Below are 22,201 nucleotides of genomic sequence, written 5' to 3' on the forward strand. Positions count from 1 at the left end.
TATGGATATTAGGGGAAGCCTGTTTCACTCTTTAGTCACACTAAGTAGCAACAGTGAAAGTCAGTAGCAACTCTTGTCCTGGGACTCGGATTGTGGTGGCTGCAGCAGTTGTAAGTAAAGACAAGTGACTCATAGGCCATTCATGGCAGAGGAAGGCATAAGAAGGATGATAAAATAGGAAAATTTAGGTACACACACACACACATATGCATGCACAATGGAATATTACTTGGGCATAAAAAAGAATGAAAATTTGCCAGTTGCAACAACATGGATTGATCTGGAGGGTATTATGCTAAGTGAAATTAGTCAGACAGAGAAAGACGAATACTGTATGCTGTCACTTATATATGGAATCTAAAAACCAAAATGGACAAATTAATATTAAAAAAAAAACAGAAACTGACATATAGATTTAGAGAACAAAAGGTTACCACTGGGGAGAGGGAAGTGGGGAGGGACACCTTGGGGTAGGGAATTAAGAGACACAAACTACCATGTATAAGATGGATAAGTAACAAGGATATAGTGTACAGCACAGGGTATGTAGCCAACATTTCATTATAATTTTAAATGGAGTATGATTTATAAAAATATCGAATCACTATGTTGTACACCCAAAACTAATATGATATTGCAGATCACCTATACTTCAATAAATGAATGAATGAATTAATTAAAATGAAAATAATTTAAGAAAACCATTTCTGAAAACAGGAAATGGCAGGGAAGTCTTTAAGTAGGTGATCATTTCTGTCATTCAAGACAGCAAAATTGTAGCCTTGACAATTTGCCTCTTTACAGGAAAATACAGTTGTATTCTATATTGTTATTTAATAAGGTCTGTGAGTTTTCCATGACACAGGTTTCCTGAAAAGACATGTCCAAACTTCCCCAGAAGCAGTCCTTTCACATACATATTGCTGACCTCTGATATCAGGGGTGTGAAAACAGGAGCTTGAAAACAGTATGAATGTAAAACAGTGATAAAGCTAATGGAGGTTTAAATTTAATAAAATGAAACTCAAAACCTAAAGTTCAGAGTAAACGTGTTTTTTTAGTTAGTTAGTTTTTTTTGTTTTTAACATTTAAAACATTTGAAAGAGCTCTTTTTCCAGAGGTCATCATGTGGAATTTTGTCCCGGGGATAGACCAATAGTAAGATCTTCTTTGCTTCAGGGTTTTAGAAAAGAATGAATATAAATTGAAAATGTTTAAATTCTTTTTTACCCATATAATTTTTTATGGGCGTATAATTCTGCCCTAACCTCCAGATAGCCAGACAAGAACCAAACCTTTCCTGCATGTCTGAGAATAATCAGAGAGAATTTGTTCCAAGGACTTGATGAAGCTTGGGACAAGTAAAAGGGGTGAGGGATCTTTATTTATTAAGCAATGATGGAAAAAATATTTTGGAGAATGGAGCAATGAAAGTGGGCATTTTATGAATTTCGTTGGAACAACTAGAAATAGCAAAGTCTTTTTCTTCTACTTCACCAAAAAATATTTCAGTTGACATTTCAGAGCATTAGACCGAAAAGGTTGAGACATTTTTGTTAAATATGTGCTGCCAGTGACGGCAAAGGAGAGAGAGAGGTGATTCCAGACATCGAAGTGTCTGAATCAGAAGAGCCTAAGGAGAAACACGGTAAGTGAAAAATGTATGGCCCTTTCCTTTCTGAAAGGAAATGGAAATTCAGGAAGGGGAGGAGATGTAGAGGGTAGAGATGATAGAAAGTAGAGAAAATAACCAACAGTCCCCCAGGGAGCTCTGAGATCTTATGCTGGCTGATTTGCCCTTTCAATTACATTTTTTTTTTTAAATAATTGATAGCATCTTTTTTTTCTATTTAAGTATAGTCAGTTTACAGTGTTGTGTCAATTTCTGATATACAGCATAATGTTTCACTCATACATACACAGACATATTCGTTTTCAGATTCTTTTTCATTATAGGTTACTATAAGATATTGAATATAGTTCCCTGTGCTATACAGTAGAAACTTGTTACTTATGTTTTTTATATATAGTAGTTAGTAACTGCAGATTTTGAGCTCCCAATTTATCAGCAGCAGCAGAATTCTACACTTCAGAAGTTTTTTCCCGCCTAAGAAGTTAACAGGATTCATTACATGGGGGAAGAAAATAGGAGAGGGACTACTGGAAAAGCTATATAGAGCGAAGATTAAATTTTAGTAAAAGAAAGTTTAAACAAACAAAAATATAGAGAGAAAATAGGATTATGGGTGACAAATTTAAATAAAAGAAATTATATATATGTCCATGAATAACTGAAAAATTGTGCTGAACACTGGAATTTGACACAACATTGTAAAATGATTATAAATCAATAAAAAATGTTAAAAAAAAAAAGAAATTATAACAAACACAGCATTCTTAGCGACCTCAGGGAGAAAAAGAAATAATCTGAGGCAAAGCTGGAATGCCTTTCCACATTTCTACCCCTCATTTTAAATCACAGAGAAAATTCTAAGCTCTCCCAGACCCTTTCCCAGGTCAGTCCAGGAAGAAACATGTTCTATGTCCCTGGTTAGCCTTTGAAAACACTGCTTCCCTCGATGTCACTAAAAATCGGGTTTTTAGTATTTTAGTATTTGATTTTTACTTATTTGTATTTCTTACTACATTGAGAGAGTGTTTTTAATCTGTGGATCCCCACATGGAATGGAGTAACTATTTCACAGGACACTCTTGATTCATATTTATTCTACTTTTCTATCGTCATTTATTTGGTCATATGACTAAGTTTAAGAAAAAAATGAATGAATAAGTGAATGAATGCATGAATATTTGTTTTCTTATAAGGAGGATTTAATCCAAGCCAAGAGTCTATACATACTTAGAACTGAGGCACAGGCTTTATTCATGCTGTCCTTGTGATTATTTCATGTTTTCTCAAGGCACAGGAGACAATTTCATATCGTCTTTATTTTTGTTTTGTTTTGTTTCTGTTTTTTCTGTCTTTTAATTATTTTTTATTCTTACATTTTTAGAGATGTGTAGTCAATTTACAATGTCAGTTTCAGGTGTACAGCAAAGTGATTCAGTTATATATATACCAACCCATCCGTATAGTCTTAAGTTGAACCACAGGGGGGCAAATCCCTTCCGCTTTCTGGACCTTGGATTCTTCATTTGTGTATTAAGAAAATTAAGGAGCCAGTCTCTAAGAGATTACCAAACTGTGATTCTAAAAATTGTACAAGTCAAGTTGCCAAGGAAGATGATTTTCGTAGTAAGTGGTATTGCTGGGATGGGACCTGAAGATACGCACAGAGGGGGCTGAATGTCTGAGGTCAGTGCCAGGAATGCCAAGGCAGGGTATGACTGTCATCCTTCAAGCCTCATCCTTCGGAACCACACCCTGGCCTGAGCCAATCTGCTCCCAGAAGCAGGGCGGGCAGGAGGCAGGGCTGGGCATAAAAGGAAGAGCAGGTCCAGCTGCTGCTTACACTTGCTTCTGACACAACCGTGTTCACTAGCAACCACACAAACAGACACCATGGTGCATTTGTCTGGTGACGAGAAGAATGCAGTCCATGGCCTGTGGAGCAAGGTGAAGGTGGACGAAGTTGGCGGTGAGGCCCTGGGCAGGTTGGTATCCAGCTTACGAGGTAGGCTTAAGGAGAGGGACTGGAAGCTGAGCATGTGGAGACAGAGCAGTCCCCGGAGTTTCTGACAGGCACTGACTCCCTCCGTCCCCTGGGCTGTTTCACCCCTTAGGCTGCTGGTTGTCTACCCCTGGACTCGGAGGTTCTTTGAGTCCTTTGGGGACCTGTCCACTGCTGATGCTGTCATGAACAACCCTAAAGTGAAGGCCCATGGCAGTAAGGTGCTAAACTCCTTTGGTGATGGCCTGAATCATCTCGACAACCTCAAGGGCACCTATGCTAAGCTGAGCGAGCTGCACTGTGACAAGCTGCACGTGGACCCTGAGAACTTTAGGGTGAGTCCATGGGACCCTCAATGTTCCCCTTCTTCCCCTTTTTTATGGTCCAGCTCGTGTCACGGGGGAGGGCTGAATGGCAGGATGCAGTTCAGAATGGAAAAGAGATATTCTGGTAATATCACTGTGGGCTCCTCAGAACCATCTGGTTTCTTTTACCCTCTTTGCTCAACATCGTTTCCTCTTGTTCATTTTTTTTTTCCCCTCAAGGTAGCAGGGGAGGTAATTGGTTTATTTATTTTTTTTTAATGGAGGTACAGGGAATTGAACCCAGAACCTTTTACACGTACTCTACCACTGAGCTACACCCTCCCCCACCTCATTCATTCTTGTTTTCCTGTTTGTTCTCTGCAATGTCTTCTTTCTTTTTAAAATTAAACTTTTTGAGTGTTTAATTAAAAAAACCTTCTTTTAATCCACTTCAGGAATGTTACTGAACAGTTTCCTCCCTTATCTCTTCCTTTCAAAGCAAGCAGGATAAAAAGTAGTGTTGCTTCTTCACATGGTTCTAAAGGACAACAATGATGACTTAAGTTCGGAATTAAGGCAGAAAGGGAGAAACATTTCTAAATATAAATTCAGGCTGATGGTGGGGGACTCACATCAAGAGCAACCTCTGCACTTCGGCGATCGTTCCGCTTATATTTAGGGGCACAGCTTGGGATGAGACTGAAATACTCTGAGTCCAAGCCGGGTCCCTCTGCTCCCTCTGCTAACCACGCCCTTGCTTCTTATCTCTTCCACACAGCTCCTGGGCAACGTGCTGGTGGTTGTGCTGGCTCGTCACTTTGGCAAGGAATTCACCCCGGACCTGCAGGCTGCCTATCAGAAGGTGGTGGCGGGTGTGGCCAATGCCCTGGCCCACAGATACCACTAAGCTTCCTTTCCTGATTTCCATGAAGGGCTTACTTGTCCTCAGAGCCCAAAAACTGAATCTGGAAAAACTTATGAAGAATTTTGAGCATCTGGCCTCTGTCTAATAAAAACATTTATTTTCATTGCACTGGTGTATTTCAATAATTTCTGTGACTCTCACTTAGATGGGCACATGGGAGGGCAAGGCACTTAGGACATAAAGAAACACAGGGCTAGTAGAGACCTTGGGAAAATACATTTGTATCTTGGACTCCATGAAAGGAGTGTAAAAGAAAGGTTGTAAATAGCTAATATCAAGGGGGAAACACACCTTGCTGTTTATTCTTACTTTCTGTTAGAAACGGATTCAAGTTGAGGCTTGATTTGGGAGTTAAGATTATTGCTATGTTTTATTGAAATCAATTATTTTATTTAGCCTTCCTTGTAAATGTCTCTTTAATTGTCTGGAATCTCACAGCCCTAAATCTGTTAAGTTCTTCTGCCTAAAGACACCACTGTTCTTCTAAGATTTTTCCTTATGTGCTTTACTGCTCCCATTGCTCCACTTCCCCTGACCACTCATTCTAGTTTCCTCTGTCATCTTATAAAGATCTGCATGAAGAACAGAGAGCAGAGGGAGGTAGCTTTGCTACCTCTTCCATTGAACCCTTCCCCGTCTGTATTGGAAGGAGGGGATTACTCATACTGTGAAAAATATAGGACTGAAGAGAATGTAAAAAGGGGCTTTTGAGGCTGGATACTCACTGCTGTCTTGTAATCACTTCATGCACCTACATCAGATGGAGTCCCATCCGCTCAGGATGCTTTAGCATCCACATCTGGGAAGTGATTGGAGGTCTGCTCTCTTCCTTATCCTGCCTCTGATGGCGTCTCTGCCCTTGTAGTCATTAGCATAGTGTTACCAGCAGCAACACATGCCAATTTCATTTTCTCATTCAATAGTCACCTACATGGATGCTTCATTCTGGAAATAATAGGTGAACTTCAAGCAGTCCTTGTCCCGTCCTGAATCCCAATTTTGATTCTAAAGGTAATGCATCTAATATGTGACTATAAATGAGTGTGTACAGGACTACGAGATCAGAGGGTGAAGCCTGTGATATGAAATGAATGATAAAGTAGATACTTTTAGACAGAGGAGAAAAAATAAAAAAGGAAAGGGAGGATAGCATATGCGAAGTCACTGATGAATAATGTGCTTGGTATTCTGAGAATTTCAAGACAATTAAAGCAAAACTGCCTGGAATGGAATGGAATGGAATAGAAAAGAATAGAACAGAACTAAAATATGAATATGAAGTTTGGTGAACACTGTGGACAAGAGGATACAATGTAGTCATCATGCATGAGATGCTTGTCCTGCTAATAGTTTAGAACATAATTTTGAAATCAGATAGCCTAGACTGCACACACTATTACTACTTATTAGCTCTGACCTTGTGAAAGATCAGCTAATTTTGCTGAACTTCATTTTTCTTATCTGTAAAATACCTCAAATGATATATATCATTCCTATGGTGTGATTGTAAAGATAAAATTAGATAAAGTGTACAAAAAAGTTTATTGCAATACCTGGCACTCCACAATGCCTGACACAAGGCTCAGCAAATGTAATCTAAGTAGTATTTTTGTTACCATTATCATGAATAGTAAGGGTGTAGAGGTAGCATCATTCATATTGATGATGATGCCTGAAAGAATTGTCTCATTAAAGAGAAAAATCATAACCAGGAATATTATTTCTTGTCTGATACCATCCATGTTCCCCACACCCCATCCCCAACCTCTTATGTACAGGGATCTGTGTGATTTGTTCATTACTGAATAGCACAACTGAATGTATCAGTTGGCGTCCAGCTGGGAGACTGAAAGCACATTGTTCATTATAACAGGAGACTGGAGACAAGGACTAACTAAGACTGACTAACAAGGAGTAAAGAGGACTCTAAAACTCTAAGAGTAGAAGAGTAGACTTCCTCTGAAGACACAGGAAACAGTCACTGTCCCAGATACTGAGACAGAACACTCACAGAAGGAACAGTGTGAGAGAGGTCTTTTTCCTGGGACCTCTTGAGAGAGGGCATGCCCAAAGCTCAAGGGATGGCTGGAAAAAAACTGAGGCTGCAAAGGAGATGCATAAGCACTGGGAAGTGCTCTGTCTACAGCACTCATTGAAAATCTGCTCCCCAGGGTGCCAGGGAGCCACCATGTGGAGGAACTGCATCTCAGATCTTCCTATGAAACTACCTGGGGGTTAAATAATTTATGAGAAAATTCTAGAGAAGCAACACTGACTACAGAGTTACCCAAGGGGGTGCCAGAGGGAGCCACTCACAGGAGGTGCTGCCTTTGGCGTCCTCTGCTGCAAAGCCACATGTGCCATGGGAACCTGGCCCTGGAGAAGCTGAACACCTTACCATGGCATGGTGCTATAAAAGCAGAGAGGATGCAAGGTCCTGCCTAGAGAATCACACCAGAACTAGAAGGAGAGTCCCCTTACTCCACAAGTGCCTGTCCAGAACACTCTACTGACCAAAGTTAACATTGTGCCAACTGGAAAAGAACTTTTATCAGAGTCCACCTCCATTATCACAGGATGGGCAATTAAAAGTGAATTTAGATTTGAAACAATATATCGATCACTGACACACGTGGCAGACAGTAGGTACTTGTGTCACTTGAAGAAAGTAGGGCAATATGTAAGAAAATTCCGATTAGAACTAGCAAATGATTAAGTAGTGTTTAGAGGCTTATGATAAAGTAGGTTTAGAGGCTTCTTCAGTAGAAGAAGGAGGGCAGACTTTATAATTGTTTGGATTAATACTCTCTCCTCTGTATGAGTTTGATATATTTTTCAACTTATTCACACACTGGGCAAACAAAAGGGGTATATTTCTCATGCTCCCATATCCAACAGAAAGATTACTTACATTACTTCTACTGTTTTTGTCTCAGTGATGAGCATAATGATAATAATGCTGAAATTCAAGCACAGAGTTAGTTCATGATACTCTTACTTTGTAGCAGATTTTCAACACCACTTTATAAAAGGTTTTGTTTTATTTTATTTTTTCCATTTATCCTTCATCCTTACGTTATCACTTTTAAATTATCTAAAAACTGTTCATGTACTCTTGTAAAATACATAATTTTTTTGCATTTTAATTTACACAAATTGTATTTTCCTATAAAATCTCATTTTAGCTTGTTTTCCTCATTCAACTTATTACATGAAAATTCAGTAGACTGGTTTTCAGAGTTGCAAAAATAGTATCCATTTATTGTGCTTCATTTAGCCACTTCCCTTAGGAGGAAGTGTGAGGATGTCCCCTTTTCCACCAACATAAGCATCAATAAAATGAACATCCTTTAATGTATTCTTTTACAGGAAACCAAATAGCCTGTGTAGTATAACTACGGTGGCACTGCTTCATCATAACATTGATTTATACTTAATTTGTTAATATTGGCAGAGAGCTTTCAAAAACTGTGTATACAGTTTATATTCCTATTAACATTACCCATCCAACACTTGATTTGTTCAACTTTCTAATGTTTCCTCCTTAGGAATGCAAAGTGATATTAAACTTTTTTAAAATTAAAATTTATCTAATTACTACTTTAAGGATCATCTAATTCTCTTCTGGGCAATTCAGGCTGTGTGTCAATCACCTATTCATATAATTTTTTCAATTTTTAATTATTGTCCTATCTTTTGATAAATTTTAAGTTTTCTTTTAATTGATTGTTAATGTTAAAATGTGTTTCTAGGTTGTCATCTCTGTGTTAACTCTGTGGTATCATTCACTGAATTGAAGTGATTAATTTTCCTTTCATTCTTTGTAGCTGGCAATCTGGGTTAAGATTTCTTTCCCTACTATTTAAACACGAACACTTTTTTCTCTTAACATTCTGTTGTCAATTTACTTTAACTTTTAGGTTTGTACTTTACTTGAAATTCTGTTTTGCATATAGAGGGTGATAGGAATACAGCTTTGCTTTTCTTCAAGTAGTGAATGGTTTTTCCAAATATCATCTACTAATCAATGTATTCTTTTGCTTGTCAGTGTCACTTTTGCCACTACTCAGGTCCCCAGACACATATAGATCTATTTCTGAACTCTCTGTATGTTCCATTGTTTTGTTTGTTAATTCTTCTATCAGTATCATATTTTTTAAATATTTATTTTAAACTATGATTCTATAGTATGTCTAAATATCTAATGTATTCTTTCTAAATTATTCTTTCATGTACATTTAGAATGCATCTGTATTCTAAATGACAATTTCTTTGAACAACTTAGTTGGTGATCTGAGTGAGATTACCTTGCATTTAGAGACACATTTGGGGAGAAAAGAAATCTTTACTATACTGAGTTGTACTATCCATTAAGATAACACATGTTTCCATTTATCTAGATTTTGTTTTATGTCATTTTGGAATGTTCTGACAATTTTTATGAAATATATCACACAAAACAAAAAACAAATACATTTCAATAATTACAACTGCATCCTTGATTTCTCAGATATAAACATCGATTTGTCATTTTTCTCTTTTCCAAGATAATACAGTGGAATTAGAACACTTTATCTCCATTTTTTTCCCCTTTCCAACCTATCCTTCTTGTTATATGTTTTGAATATTTTGTTGTTTTAGCCCCTAAATTTTCTGTTAATACTTCAAGCAATGAAGAAATATTTGTAATTACTTACATATTGTTTTACATACATTCTTTCATTACTAGCCTTCCCCTTAAAATCATTTTCCTTTTTCCTGAACATGCTTAATATTACTTTTATTTGTTGGAAATACTTTTGCTAGTTTTGGTTTATCTAAAATTGCTTTACTTTTCTCCATTCGTACAGCATATTAGAATAGGATTATTAATATACAAGTCAGATAGCAGAATAAATTGAAAACCAAGAAATAGATCATAGTGAAATATAATAATTTGGTATATAAATGTGTAGTCTTTATATTCAGCGGGGGAGCAAAAAAAAAAAACCTCAACAGAAAGTGACTTCACAATTTTGACTCTTACCAATAGTTTATGCTAGGTCATAATTTACAAGCAGTGAGTTGACTCATTTAACATCTCCTCATAAATGTCAAAGATCTCAGGCTGGGATGGCAATATTGAACAGTAGGAATTTTGAAGCTTATTTTTAACAGACCTGAACAACAGCAAGGCAGTCATGTTAACAAGATCCAGGTCTAGAAGAAAGTTGAATTGCGATGTGTCTCTAGAATCAACAAGGTAAGGAATCATTTTTAAGTCAAATGTTTTAGGAGGTCAAATCAGAGGTGAAAAATGTCTGATGATAAAAAGGTGTTTGAAAACAGCCCACAGTGGTCTGGGTAGAAGATCAAACCACCTCCAACATTCTCTTAATTAAAGCCTAATCCAGAGCAAAGCTGTAACTCTCTTTCATTCTATGAAGGATGAAAGAAATCAGGAAGCTGCAGAAGGAAAGTCTGAAGCTAGGAGAAGTTGGTTCATGGGGTTTAAGGGAAGAAGCCATCTCCATGACATAAAAGTGCAAGGTGAAGCAGCAAGTTCTGATGGAGTAGCAAGTTATCTAGAAGATTTAGCTGATAATGAATGAAGGTGGCTATCCTAAACAACGGATTTTCAGTATAGATGCAAAATTTGGGAGGAGATGCCATCTAGGTGTTTTATAACTAGAGAGGAGAAGGTAATGCCTGGCTTCAAAGCTTCAAAGGACAGGCTGACTCTCTTGTTGGGGGCTAATGAAGCTGGTGACTTTAAGTTGAAGACAGTACTATTTTAACATTCCAAAAATTCTAGGGCCCTTAAGAATTATGGTAAATCTTCTGCTCCTGATCTCTATAAATGGAACAACAAAACTTGGATGACAGCACATCTGTTGGACAACATGGCCTACTGAATATTTAAGCCCACTGTTGAGACCTACTATACAGAAAACAATTTCTTTCAAAATATTACTGACAATACACCTGGTCACCCAAGAGTTCTGATGGAGATGTACAATGAGATTAATGCTGATTTCATGCCTGCTAACACAGTAGCCATTCTGTAGCCCATGGATCAAGGAGTACTTTTGACTTTCAAGCCTTGTTATTTCAGAAATACATTCACAAGGCTATAGCTGCCATAGACTTTAACTCTTCTGATGGATCTGTGCAAAGTAAACTGAAGACTTTTTGGAAAAGTTTCACAATTCTAGATGTCACGAAGAACATTTGTGATTCATGGAATGAAGTCAAAAATATCAAGAAGAATAGAAGTTTGGAAGAAGCTGATTCTAACCCTCATGGATGACTTTGAGGGGTTCCAGGTTTCAGTGGAGGAAGTAACTGCAGATGTGATGGAAATAGCAAGTGAACTAGAATTAGGAGTGGAAGCCAAAGACGGTACTGATGTGCTGCAATCTCATGATAAAACTTTAAAGGATGAGGAGTTGCTTCTTATGGATGAGCAAAGAAATTGGTTTATTGAGATGGAATTTTCTCCTGGTGAAGACGCTTGTGAAGATTGTTGAAAAGATAACAAAGGATTTAGAATATTAGATAAACTTAGTTGATGAAGCAGTGGCAGGGTTTGAGAGGAATGACTGTAATTTTGAAAGAAGTTCTACTGTGGGTAAAACACTGTCAAACAGCATTGTAGGCTACAGAGAAATCGTTCATGAAAGGAAGAGTCAATCAATGTGACAAACTTCATCCTGTCTTACTTTAAGAAACTGCCACAGCCAACCCCAACCTTCAGCAACCACCACCCTAACCTTCAGCAACCACCACCCTGATCAGTCAGCAGTCATCAATATCAAGGCAAGACCCTCCACCAGCAAAAAGATTATGACTCGCTGAAGGCTCAGATGATTTACCGATTAAGTATTTTTAAATTAAGGAATATATACGGTTTTTTAGACACAATGTTATTGGGCACTTAATATACAGTATAGTATGAATATAAATTTATATGCACTGGGAAGCCAAAAAAATTGTGTGACTCCTTTTATTATGATTTTGCTTTATTATGGTGGTCTGGACCTGAACCCACAATATCACTGAGGTATGTCTGTACTTTTTTGTTTTTGTACTATTTTCCTGACACTTCTCTCCTTCTGAAACTCTTTAGCTGTGGTTTTCATCTGTGTTTCCATAGCACACAGATATGCATTAAAAGTGCACAGTAGATATCACACCAGATTATTACCCACTAATCTCTCTAAAGTCTGTTATTCTGAGCACTCTTTTTTTTTTTTTTTTTTTTTTTTTGCTGTGATCCTTACTATAGAGCTTGGACACATATGCTGGCACACAGTGTATTTTCAAAAAAAAATAGGGGGGAGGGTATAGCTCAGTGGCAGAGCATGTGCTTAGCATGCATGAGGTCCTGGGTTCAATCTTTAGTACTTCTATTAATTTTTTTTGTAATAAAGGAAAAAGTTATTTAAAAAACCCCAATATTTTCTTCTATGCTCTGGGGACACAATTACCTCTGCATTAACCAGTCATCTGGGCCTAGACTCCATTCTCAGCAAAGTAGGGCTCTCTCATTTGGGGATAAAACAGGCAAATCTGAAGGACTAATTTACTTCTCCTTATATCCTCTTTTAGAGGAGGGTAAAACTGGAAATTAATGGCAGCATATGAATTCAAATTTTCATTATCAAGCAGGTAAAGATGATCATGGTAATATGAATTTCTCTGAATAATTCAAATCTTCATTCTAGATGTAAATAAAAATTTACTTAATATCCATACATTTTCTAGGTTTCTTTCTGAAGACCTTACTGATTTAATGTGACAATGTTTTGTTGTAGTTACTGGCAAAGCTATTCTTCTCTATGTGAGGATCAGAGAGCAGGAGAAGCGATGGAGATGGTGATTCTTGGTGGTTTTGAGACAGGAAGTGGGCAGGGCATAGGTACACACTCCATAGACAGAGTGTGGGCATCTCCGAAGAGGGAGAGAGGGAGCAGCAGCCGGGAGGCATCATGTTGCCAGTTTTTATGGGCTCAGTGGCTTCATATGCTAATAAGTGGAAGGACCAGTCTAACTAGTCTAGGGAAGGGGCTGGGATTCCCAGGAAGTTGGCCATTTCCCACTCTTTGACCTTTTGTGGCTAGCCTTGGGACTGCCATGGTGCCTGTGGGCGTGTTAGTCACCATGTTAATATATTACAATGGGCGCATAATGAAGCCCAAGATCTGCTAGACGTCAGATCTCCCACCATCCTGAGCCTCCTGGGGGTTGAATCTTTCACCTTTTTGATGTTAACTGCTGTAGCATTCCTTGAATGGCTGTGCCCTGCCCTCTTCCTGTCTCATTTTCACTGAAGTCATAGAAATGCTTCGACAGTAATTGGGCCTGGAGTCTAGCAGTATAGATTTTGGTACTCAATTTCTTAGAAAGTCCCTACAAGTCTCTTTATCTTGAAATGAAGAAACTGAATTACTTGTCTTGGCCTAGTCTGTAATTTTTTGGGAACAATTTTAAAAGTGTGTAACACTTTCAGTATTTAGACTGAAAATTTAACTGGTTACTTTAGTATAATTAAAGATAGATTTAGTTGTCACGACTTGTATATTTTTCGGCTTGGTTTTCAACTTTCATTCAGTATTTGTAATTTGATGACATCTGGTTTTTACTAAGTTGTCTCACATTTTCTTAAATATAGGGAAAGTATTAAAACAAAATCAATAAATTCCCTTAAGAAAGATAATTTATGTCTAATCAAATCATACAAATCCTGCTAAAAACTTCTCAACAACCAGATGGCCAGTTAGATGCATCATGCAATATAAGTTTTTATCATGCTTCTAAATTTTGGATAATCATTGTTCAACATTGTAATATGTAAAATAAATACATATATATATATATATATATATATATTATATATATACACACACACACATACACACACACACAAATAATATATAATAAAGGAAAGCATTCAGAAAATGAATGGTTGTAACTATTCATATAAACTGGAAATTTTAGCTCATTCTGTATTTGGCGTGAACATTCTGTCTCTGAGGCAAGCATATTTAGAACACCTAAATACCAGCTCTTCAGAGTAGCCTTATAGAAAGTTCGTATCTTTTCATTCATGCCAAAACCCTTAGAGGCTTGGCCTCGGTTCTATTTATTTATTTCTGAAACAAACCTGCTTTATGTATCTTTGACGAAAGGGAAAAATCCATGGCCTGCTTCTGCCCTCTGCTGGTTTCCAGATGGGAACATTAGAGGAATTGTCTATAGAAGATGGACAACATCGTGTATTGTTCAAAGCAGGTCTTGTGTGAGCACCATTAAATAATTTTGCTGAAGTACAAGAAAAATCTGGACTGTCCTGGAAAACAGATAATTTGTATTCATTGTAGTTATAAAGATACTGACTTTCAGACCCTACACTGTTCTTCTATGCCTTTACAGTAAGCAAGTACTGTTGGTCATTATTCTATCTAATCTGAAAAAGTCAGCAAGTAATCACATAGGGAATCAGCTCCAAAGGGCAGAAAAAAAGACAGGAGTGTCTGAACATGTTGGTCAGTCTGAATCGGAGAACATGAGAAAAGCCTTCCCTGGAAAAAATATTCTGTTTAATTTGATTACACACTTCCAAATCCACATTCCCAAAAAAGTACACAGAGGGAATACCATAATCCTAGCATCACTTTAGACTGAAATTCACTGTTGCTTGTCCTCTCCAATTATTTATTTTATGCCAGGCATTGCTCTGATTGCTAGAAATTCAGAAAGAAGTATTATGCACACTGACTTTGGGGTGGTCACATAGCACAGCATGATGTTTTAGGAAATGGTGGGTCTTTTTTTTTTTTTTTTTTTTTAGTACAGGTAGGGTAGAGCATTTGACATATCTGAATACTTTCCTCTTGGAATCCTCATTTATTAGTCTCTCAACACTATCCTCTCCCAAATCCCATCCCATATACCAAAGCAAAATTTAAAAAATTCTCCAGCATGTATTGCTCTTCTATTGCTATATGACTGATATTCTCTGGGGCGGCACCATTAACATTTGTGGCTAGTCTGAAAAACTCAAAGGAGAGTATATGCTTTCAGTGAAGGTCTACATTCACAGAATGTTTGCATCTTTTGTCATCAATCCCAGAACCTAGCCTATATGTCTGGGCATGGTTGAAATCATATTTGAATTCTGAGTGCTATGACCAAAGTCAGCAATAATTCCTATATTCTTGTTTTATATGTCAATAAAAATATACATCTTACATATGATGACACCAGATTGATAGTGTGTGGTCAGCAAGGATCAGATGTATACTTTAAGACATGAGTGTTCAGGTCTCTGCATTTTTGCAACACTTTTGCTTTTATCTTGTTTTTATACCTCTGTAATGGTACAGCTATTATTTCATAGATTAATTCATTAATCTAGCAATTATTTGATAAATGCCCACTCTACGCTACACTTCAGTTTATATATCAGTGAGCCCAAACCAGACTTGACTCCAGGTCTTCTAGTACTTCCAATAGATAGAACGGGCAGTCAGCATATAATTAGTGGTATAAATACAAAGCAGGGTATTGCAAAGAGAGTAACTTATTTGAGAGAATGGGAGAAATAGTGGTGGGGTTACAAAAATCCTTCTGAAGAAGCAACACTGAACTGAAACCTGGGTGATTAAGGGAGCTTTTGTATAAATACTTGGAGTAGCTAATTCTAAGCAGATAAAAGATCAAGGACAATAATCCTGAGACAGGGATACTCTTACTTTGTTTTGAAGAAGAGAAAGATGCCTAGTGATTAGGGCGTGAAGGTAACAATGGTCTATGATGTAGAAGTAGAGGAGGATGGGCCAGGTTATATAAAGTTTTCTGACCATGATAAATAATTTATATTTTATTTTAAGAGCAATGAGAATCCATCGGAGTGTTTTTTCAAGGACTTATATGATCTAGTAGATGTTTGTAGACACGCAGTATGGTTTCTCTGGGAAAAATACATTCTTAGGCAGCAAGTACAAAAACAATTATACTAGCTGTTAAATTATTACAATAACCAAGCAATAGATAAATGATGGTGTTTATGAACCAAGATATCGGCAGTTTATGGGTGTATAAGTGAAAAGTGAGCAGACTCAGGATATGTTTTAGAGTGGAAATGATAGAAATTGATGAAGGATTTGATGGACAGGGGAGGAAAGAGAAGAGAAAAATCAAGAATGACTCAAGAGTTTTCTTAAGCAATTGTGTGACTGATGGAGTCATTTTATGCTATTAGGAAGAAATAGATAATTTGTTTCTGGGGAAAATCAAATATTTGATTGTCATAATTCTAATTTTTAAATTAAATATGCACATGTAGATATCAAGTAGATAAGTACATCTATGAATATAAAATCACAGGAGAGGAAAGGATGTAGCATTGTAAAGTTTCAGACTAGCAGAGTAAGTAAAAATTGACACTGTACCCATTTTCAGGGAAATTCAGTTTGTAACAGAAACACTGTCAAATAAGCTGGCTAATGAATATCAAATTATAAATTGAATAAGTCATATAAAGATAAAGATGTATTACCAAGTAATAGGTATGTGGAGAAAATCTGTCTTTGTTAAGGGGCGTTCTGAAAAGTGATGGTTCAGATGCAGAAGGAAAATACAAGATTGCTTCAGAAAGAGAAGAAAGGAGTTGGGGAGAAGATGGGGAGGAACATCATAGGAAGAGAGAACATAAGGAGAAAAATCTCATGAAAAAAGAAAGAACAATGGCAGATTTGAAAAATATAAGCATTCAGGGCTAACACATTTTTCCCTCCAAGGGCAAAGAATCTCCAAGAATTCACGGAAGAAAATGTACTAAAAAGAGTAAGCTAAGTTATCTAATGTTGAAAGGGGCTCAGGGAAAGAAATAAAAATGGATAGTCTCCTAGAAGAGATCTGACAGGTATTAAGGGTATGTTCAGCCTGAGGAGCTGCTTGGTGAGGCTAGTATGACAAAGATGGAGATTTGGTCACAAATTGAAGCCAGAATCTGAAGGTACTTCAATATGATGGAATAATTAAATCAAACACAAAAATCAGTATGGACTTTTATTAAACACCTGCCTATATTATAAGAGCCTTTAAATCTTATATGATGACTTCCAGGGCCAGAACTCAAATCACAAAAACAATGTGAAGAAGAAGCCAATCAATACGAGAACTTTTAAACATTCTACACTTAGCTTTTGACATTAGCCTTCTGATCTTAAGAATGACAAGTCCAAAGGAAGAGAAGATAACTGCTCATCCTTTCAATAAATGCTTAATAAGTGAATATTTAACCATCTGATGACATGAATGAATTAATGAGTGGAGAACACTGGGCTGATGTCAGAGGCTGAATGTCTTTAATCTAAATTTCAGTCATAAGAGCACAAACGAGTTGAAATCTCACGGGAACAGAGCTCTTGTGGGAAATCATTTGCCAAAGGTCTCATGCATAAATATTCCTCTCTGCTTATCACCAAGGTAGAAAATTGTAATTGTTGGCTACAACATTCGGAGTGGGAGAAAACAGGATTATCTTCACTAAGTACTATTTGGTGGAAAAATGCACTTTGAGACAGCACAAAATGGAAAATTACGGGTGCCAAGAAACTACTTAAGTGGAATTTGGATTCTTAAAGGTCAAATATGATCCTTCACTTTAAATGATTAATGAATTGGAAGGTGAAAACATAATTCTTTTGAGAATTTTAGCTCTTGATTTTACAGGTACATCATCTCACCAGCATCCCTGGGAAAATGTCCCAGGCAAAATATCCTTTCTGAAAATGAGTTTCCTACTCTTGTCTATTCATTTTTTACAGGTGGCTTCTAAGGATATCTCTGTCCTCTGCCAGTGGATAAACAATGGCTCATAAATGACATCAGGAGAACACCATTGTCTTCCAGCCAGCAGATAATATGCCTCTAAAGTTAATTAACTTTTAGCGTAATTTTGTTTACTAAGAAATTCCATCTAACTCTTCTGAAATTGGAGCGTTCCCTTGAAAAATACTTTCTTGCTGCCGAGAAAAATTACGTCAGTTCCAGAATGATTGTTCCAGTAAGCCCTAGCATGAATACCTCCTCCTTCCTTCTCAGTGGATTTTCTGGTCTGGAGCAACAATACCCCTGGATCTCCATTCCCTTCTCCACCATCTATGCTATGGTGCTTTTGGGGAATTGCATGGTACTCTGTGTAATCTGGACTGAGCCGAGCCTGCACCAACCCATGTTCTTCTTTCTGGCCATGCTGGCTGTCACTGACTTGTGCATGGGGCTGTCCACTGTGCACACAGTGCTAGGGATCCTGTGGGGAGTCATTTGAGAGATCAGCCTGGATTTCTGCATTGCCCAGTCTTATTTCATCCATGGTCTTTCCTTCATGGAGTCCTCTGTTCTTCTTACTATGGCCTTTGACCGGTATGTTGCAATTTGCAATCCACTGCGTTATTCCTCCATCCTGACTAATTTCAGAATTATCAAAATTGGGCTCACCATATTAGGTAGGAGTTTCCTCTTTATTACACCCCCTATCATCCGTTTGAAATGCTTCCATTACTGCCGTGCCCACATCCTCTCTCACTCATTCTGCCTACACCAGGACCTTCTCCGCCTAGCCTGCTCAGACATCCGATCAATAGCTACTATGCCCTCATGCTCGTCATTTGCACACTATTGTTGGATGCTGTTCTTATTCTCTTCTCCTATGTCCTGATTCTTAAGTCAGTGCTGGCAATCGCCTCTCGGGAGGAGCGGCGTAAGTCATTTCAGACCTGCATCTCCCACCTTTGTGCTGTCCTTGTGTTCTACATCCCTATCATTAGCCTAACAATGGTGCACCGTTTCGGCAAGCATCTGTCCCCAGTGGTTCATGTCCTTATGGGCAACATCTACATCCTTTTCCCACCTTTGATGAACCCCATCATCTACAGTGTCAAGACACAACAGATTCGTAGCAGAATGCTCAGACTCTTTTCTCTGAAAATATATTGAGATACTTTGGTTTTCAAAAACAAAACAGCAACAACAAAAATAAACACAGAATTATCAATACAAAAAATAACTTTGATTAGAATTAGAGCTTTACCTCTGAGCCCATAGTTCTTGATTTTGGAACACACTTTAACTGTAATCAGAGATTCACCTACAAATAAACCCCATTTTAACCTATGTCCTGGAAGTGGGTTGTTGTTAGGGATGGAGGTTGGAGACTCGATCTGAAGCATTCCATAAATACCCTACCAACTGCTGATTTGTATAAAACAAGACATATGTAGGTCATGTCATAAGCATGACCATAGTCAAGAAAGTATGAAACTAGTTAATGTGCCCAGAGTGTATTTTCAAGCACTTTCTCTGAAAGTAAAGTACAATGAAGCTAGATTTGAAGAGTTGGTCTTTCAGTTTCAAAAGTGGGTAACTTGAAGCTACTTCAGTTCTCTGAGATCCAGTTAATTAATCTTCAAAATGAGGAAAATACCCAACTCACAGAAATATTGTGATGATTGTATGGGCCGAATTTTCCAATAGAATTTTTCTAAAATGATAAAGATGTTCTATAATATAAAGTAATATGGACCATCATATTAAGGATATGTTTTTAGTAAAAATAATCTGCTGATAATAAATCCACAGGTGAATGCTCACTGTACACTCTACCTCCTAATTTTCCCAGGTCTATAAAAACTTTGTCATTAAATAGACTTGAAAGATTTAATATTAGTGTTTGGGATGCTGGTAGTATTCTCTTTCTTGGACAGGGTATTTGTTATAAGCTTTTGTTATTTTTGTGGTATTTAATCTAGCTGTATCTTTATTTATGGACCTTTCTGTGCTTATGTTAATAATAAAAGACAAATTTAAGGAGTATGAAAGTGTCAGTTTACAGGTACACCTGGCAAGTGAATAAACGTTTTTATTTCTGTCACTTGCTATAATCAACTGAAACTACAGAAGTACACAGAGGCACTGTGAGAGAAAATAATAATGTATATGAAAACCAATTTTATAAATACAGAAATTTTAGATAGTATTCTTAAATGATGAAACAGGATAAATAAATCTGAAGTCTAGGTGCCTACAGAAGGAGATACAAATGAGAAGAAAACTATCTGCATAGGACAATCCTGGAAAAGCACCCATATTTCTTATAAAGTACTGGTAAGGGGTGGGACTGAGAGTGGTAGAAAAGGTGAACATCTGTGTAAGTTTTCCTAACTAAAGTATTCAGAAACCCACTCCTTTCTAATTCAATCAAAATGATTGTTCTCTGTAGTAACTGATCAAATATGACCCAGATAGAGGGGCATAGAAGACAAAGAATGCCAGGAGTGACGTATCATATATAAAAGAGAGAGATTATGTAAAATAATACATGTTGAATGCTGAAGTCCATGGACACATTTCTCCCATTTCTCCCATTCATCTCCTAAAGTGCTAACCAGACTGATACTCCATAGTCAGGCAATTATAGAATTATTCTCTGTAAAAACTGTCTCAATACAAAAGAATAACAGATATTGGTATTTGACTATTACTCACTGAATTGGGTGGGCTCCTTCCTCATCTGCCCGACACATAACTAATCAGATAACAAATCCCACCATATTCATAGGAATCTCTAATAGATCTTTGGTCCCTCACCATGAAATATGAATGGACAGCCAAGGATTACCAGGAGTGTGATTAAACCCACCAGTAAAAAACCACATATCCAAAATAAATTTTAAACTAGAAAATTAACTGTATGGAGCAGAGTTTATTCAGAGTAGGCATTAAGATATGAAAAGAAAACAAGTCCATAATTTTCTTAATGAGATATTCAGTAATATTAGATCCTTGATATAAGAACAGAATACTATTAATAGGAAACAATTAGAGAACAGAAAAGATTATTTGTAAATTGAACAACAATATGAAAGATGAAAGAAAAATCAATAGAAGTCTTAGGAGACAGAATTAAGAAAGCAGAGCAAAAGTGATAAATAGGGGACTGGGAGAAAAAAACCATATAAGGGGTCAAACCAAGAACACCAGAATTTTACTAATAGGAGTTCTAGAAAGACAGAAAGGATAAAAATATAGGAAGAATTTATTAAGAAATTATACAAGACTTTTCCTAGAACAAATAATAAAAGAACACAAGTCCAAATTAAGAGTATCCACCAAGTACCCAGTTAAAAAATAATACATATGTTATATTACATATATATGTGTGTGTATATATTATATATAAAATATTGTAGTAAGTTAAGAGAATAAAAAGGTCAGCCACAGACTGGCAGGAAGTATTTGCAAAATACATATCTGATAAAGGTCTTGTATCCAAATGCAAAGAACGTTTAAAACTCAACAATTAGGAAATAACCAACTCAGTTAAAAAGTGGGCAAAAGATCTGAACAGACACTTCACCAAAGAAGATATATAAATAGTAATAAACACATGAAAAAATGCTCAATATCATTTTTCATTAGGGAATTTCAAGCTAAAACAAGGAGATACCACTACACACCTTATTACAATGGCTAAAATCCAAAACCCTGACAACGACTCTGGTGAAGATGTGGATCAACAGGAATCTCATTCATTGCTGGTGGAAATGCAAAATAGTACAGCCACTCTGATCGAAAATTTTGCAGTTTCTTACAAAACTAAACATAGCTTTACCATGTAAAACAAACAACTGCACTCTTAGATATTTTACCCAAATGAACTGAAACTTACATCCACACAGAGACAAGTTTATAGCAGCTTTATTTGTAATCACCAGAAATTGAAAGCAACTAAGATGACTGGATAAGCAAACTGTGGTACATCTATACACTGCAATGATATTTGATTAGAGAGAGAGCTATCAAGCTGTGAAAAGACATGAAAGAAACTTAAACACATTTTACTAAGTGACAGAAGCCATTCTGACTACATATTTATATGATTTCAACCACATAACATTCTGGAGAGGCCAAACTATAGGAAAACTATAAAGATCAGTGGTTGCAAGGGTTTCAAGGAGAAGGATGGAGGAATGGATAGGTGGAGCACAGGGGATTTTTAGGGCAGTAAAAGCATTCTGTATAATACTGTAATGGTGAGTATATGACATTATGTATTTGTCAAAACCATGGAACAGTAAACAGAAAGAGTGAACCCTAATGCAAACTGTGTACTTTGATTAATAACAAGATATTAATATTGATTCACCAGTTATTTAAAAAAAGAAAAAGTTATTCTAGGCATATACTTTTCAATTTTAATACAAAATATGGGAGTAGAGAGAACACACTAATAGCTTCAAAAAGAAGATGAATGCATAAGTAAACAAACAGCTTGTATCTCCAGGATCAGA

At 36.8% G+C, this 22,201-nt stretch overlaps 2 protein-coding genes across 2 annotated transcripts; both read left to right on the forward strand.

Annotated features, from left to right (window-relative positions):
* Positions 1–3,454: 3,454 nt before the first annotated feature.
* Positions 3,455–4,970, forward strand: LOC105097953 (hemoglobin subunit beta). Its single transcript, XM_010990588.3, has 3 exons — positions 3,455–3,615; positions 3,745–3,967; positions 4,716–4,970. Exons 1-3 carry the CDS (start codon positions 3,524–3,526, stop codon positions 4,842–4,844), a joined length of 444 nt encoding a protein of 147 aa, XP_010988890.1. The 5' UTR covers positions 3,455–3,523; the 3' UTR covers positions 4,845–4,970.
* Positions 4,971–17,904: 12,934 nt separating this feature from the next.
* Positions 17,905–18,848, forward strand: LOC105098019 (olfactory receptor 51V1). The gene is given in 2 exon segments (XM_010990643.3): positions 17,905–18,487; positions 18,490–18,848. Coding segments are annotated over 2 exon segments (942 nt in total).
* Positions 18,849–22,201: the final 3,353 nt, after the last annotated feature.

This window comes from Camelus dromedarius, chromosome 12 (genome assembly GCF_036321535.1).
Source record: "Camelus dromedarius isolate mCamDro1 chromosome 12, mCamDro1.pat, whole genome shotgun sequence".
Classification (NCBI taxonomy): domain Eukaryota; kingdom Metazoa; phylum Chordata; class Mammalia; order Artiodactyla; family Camelidae; genus Camelus; species Camelus dromedarius.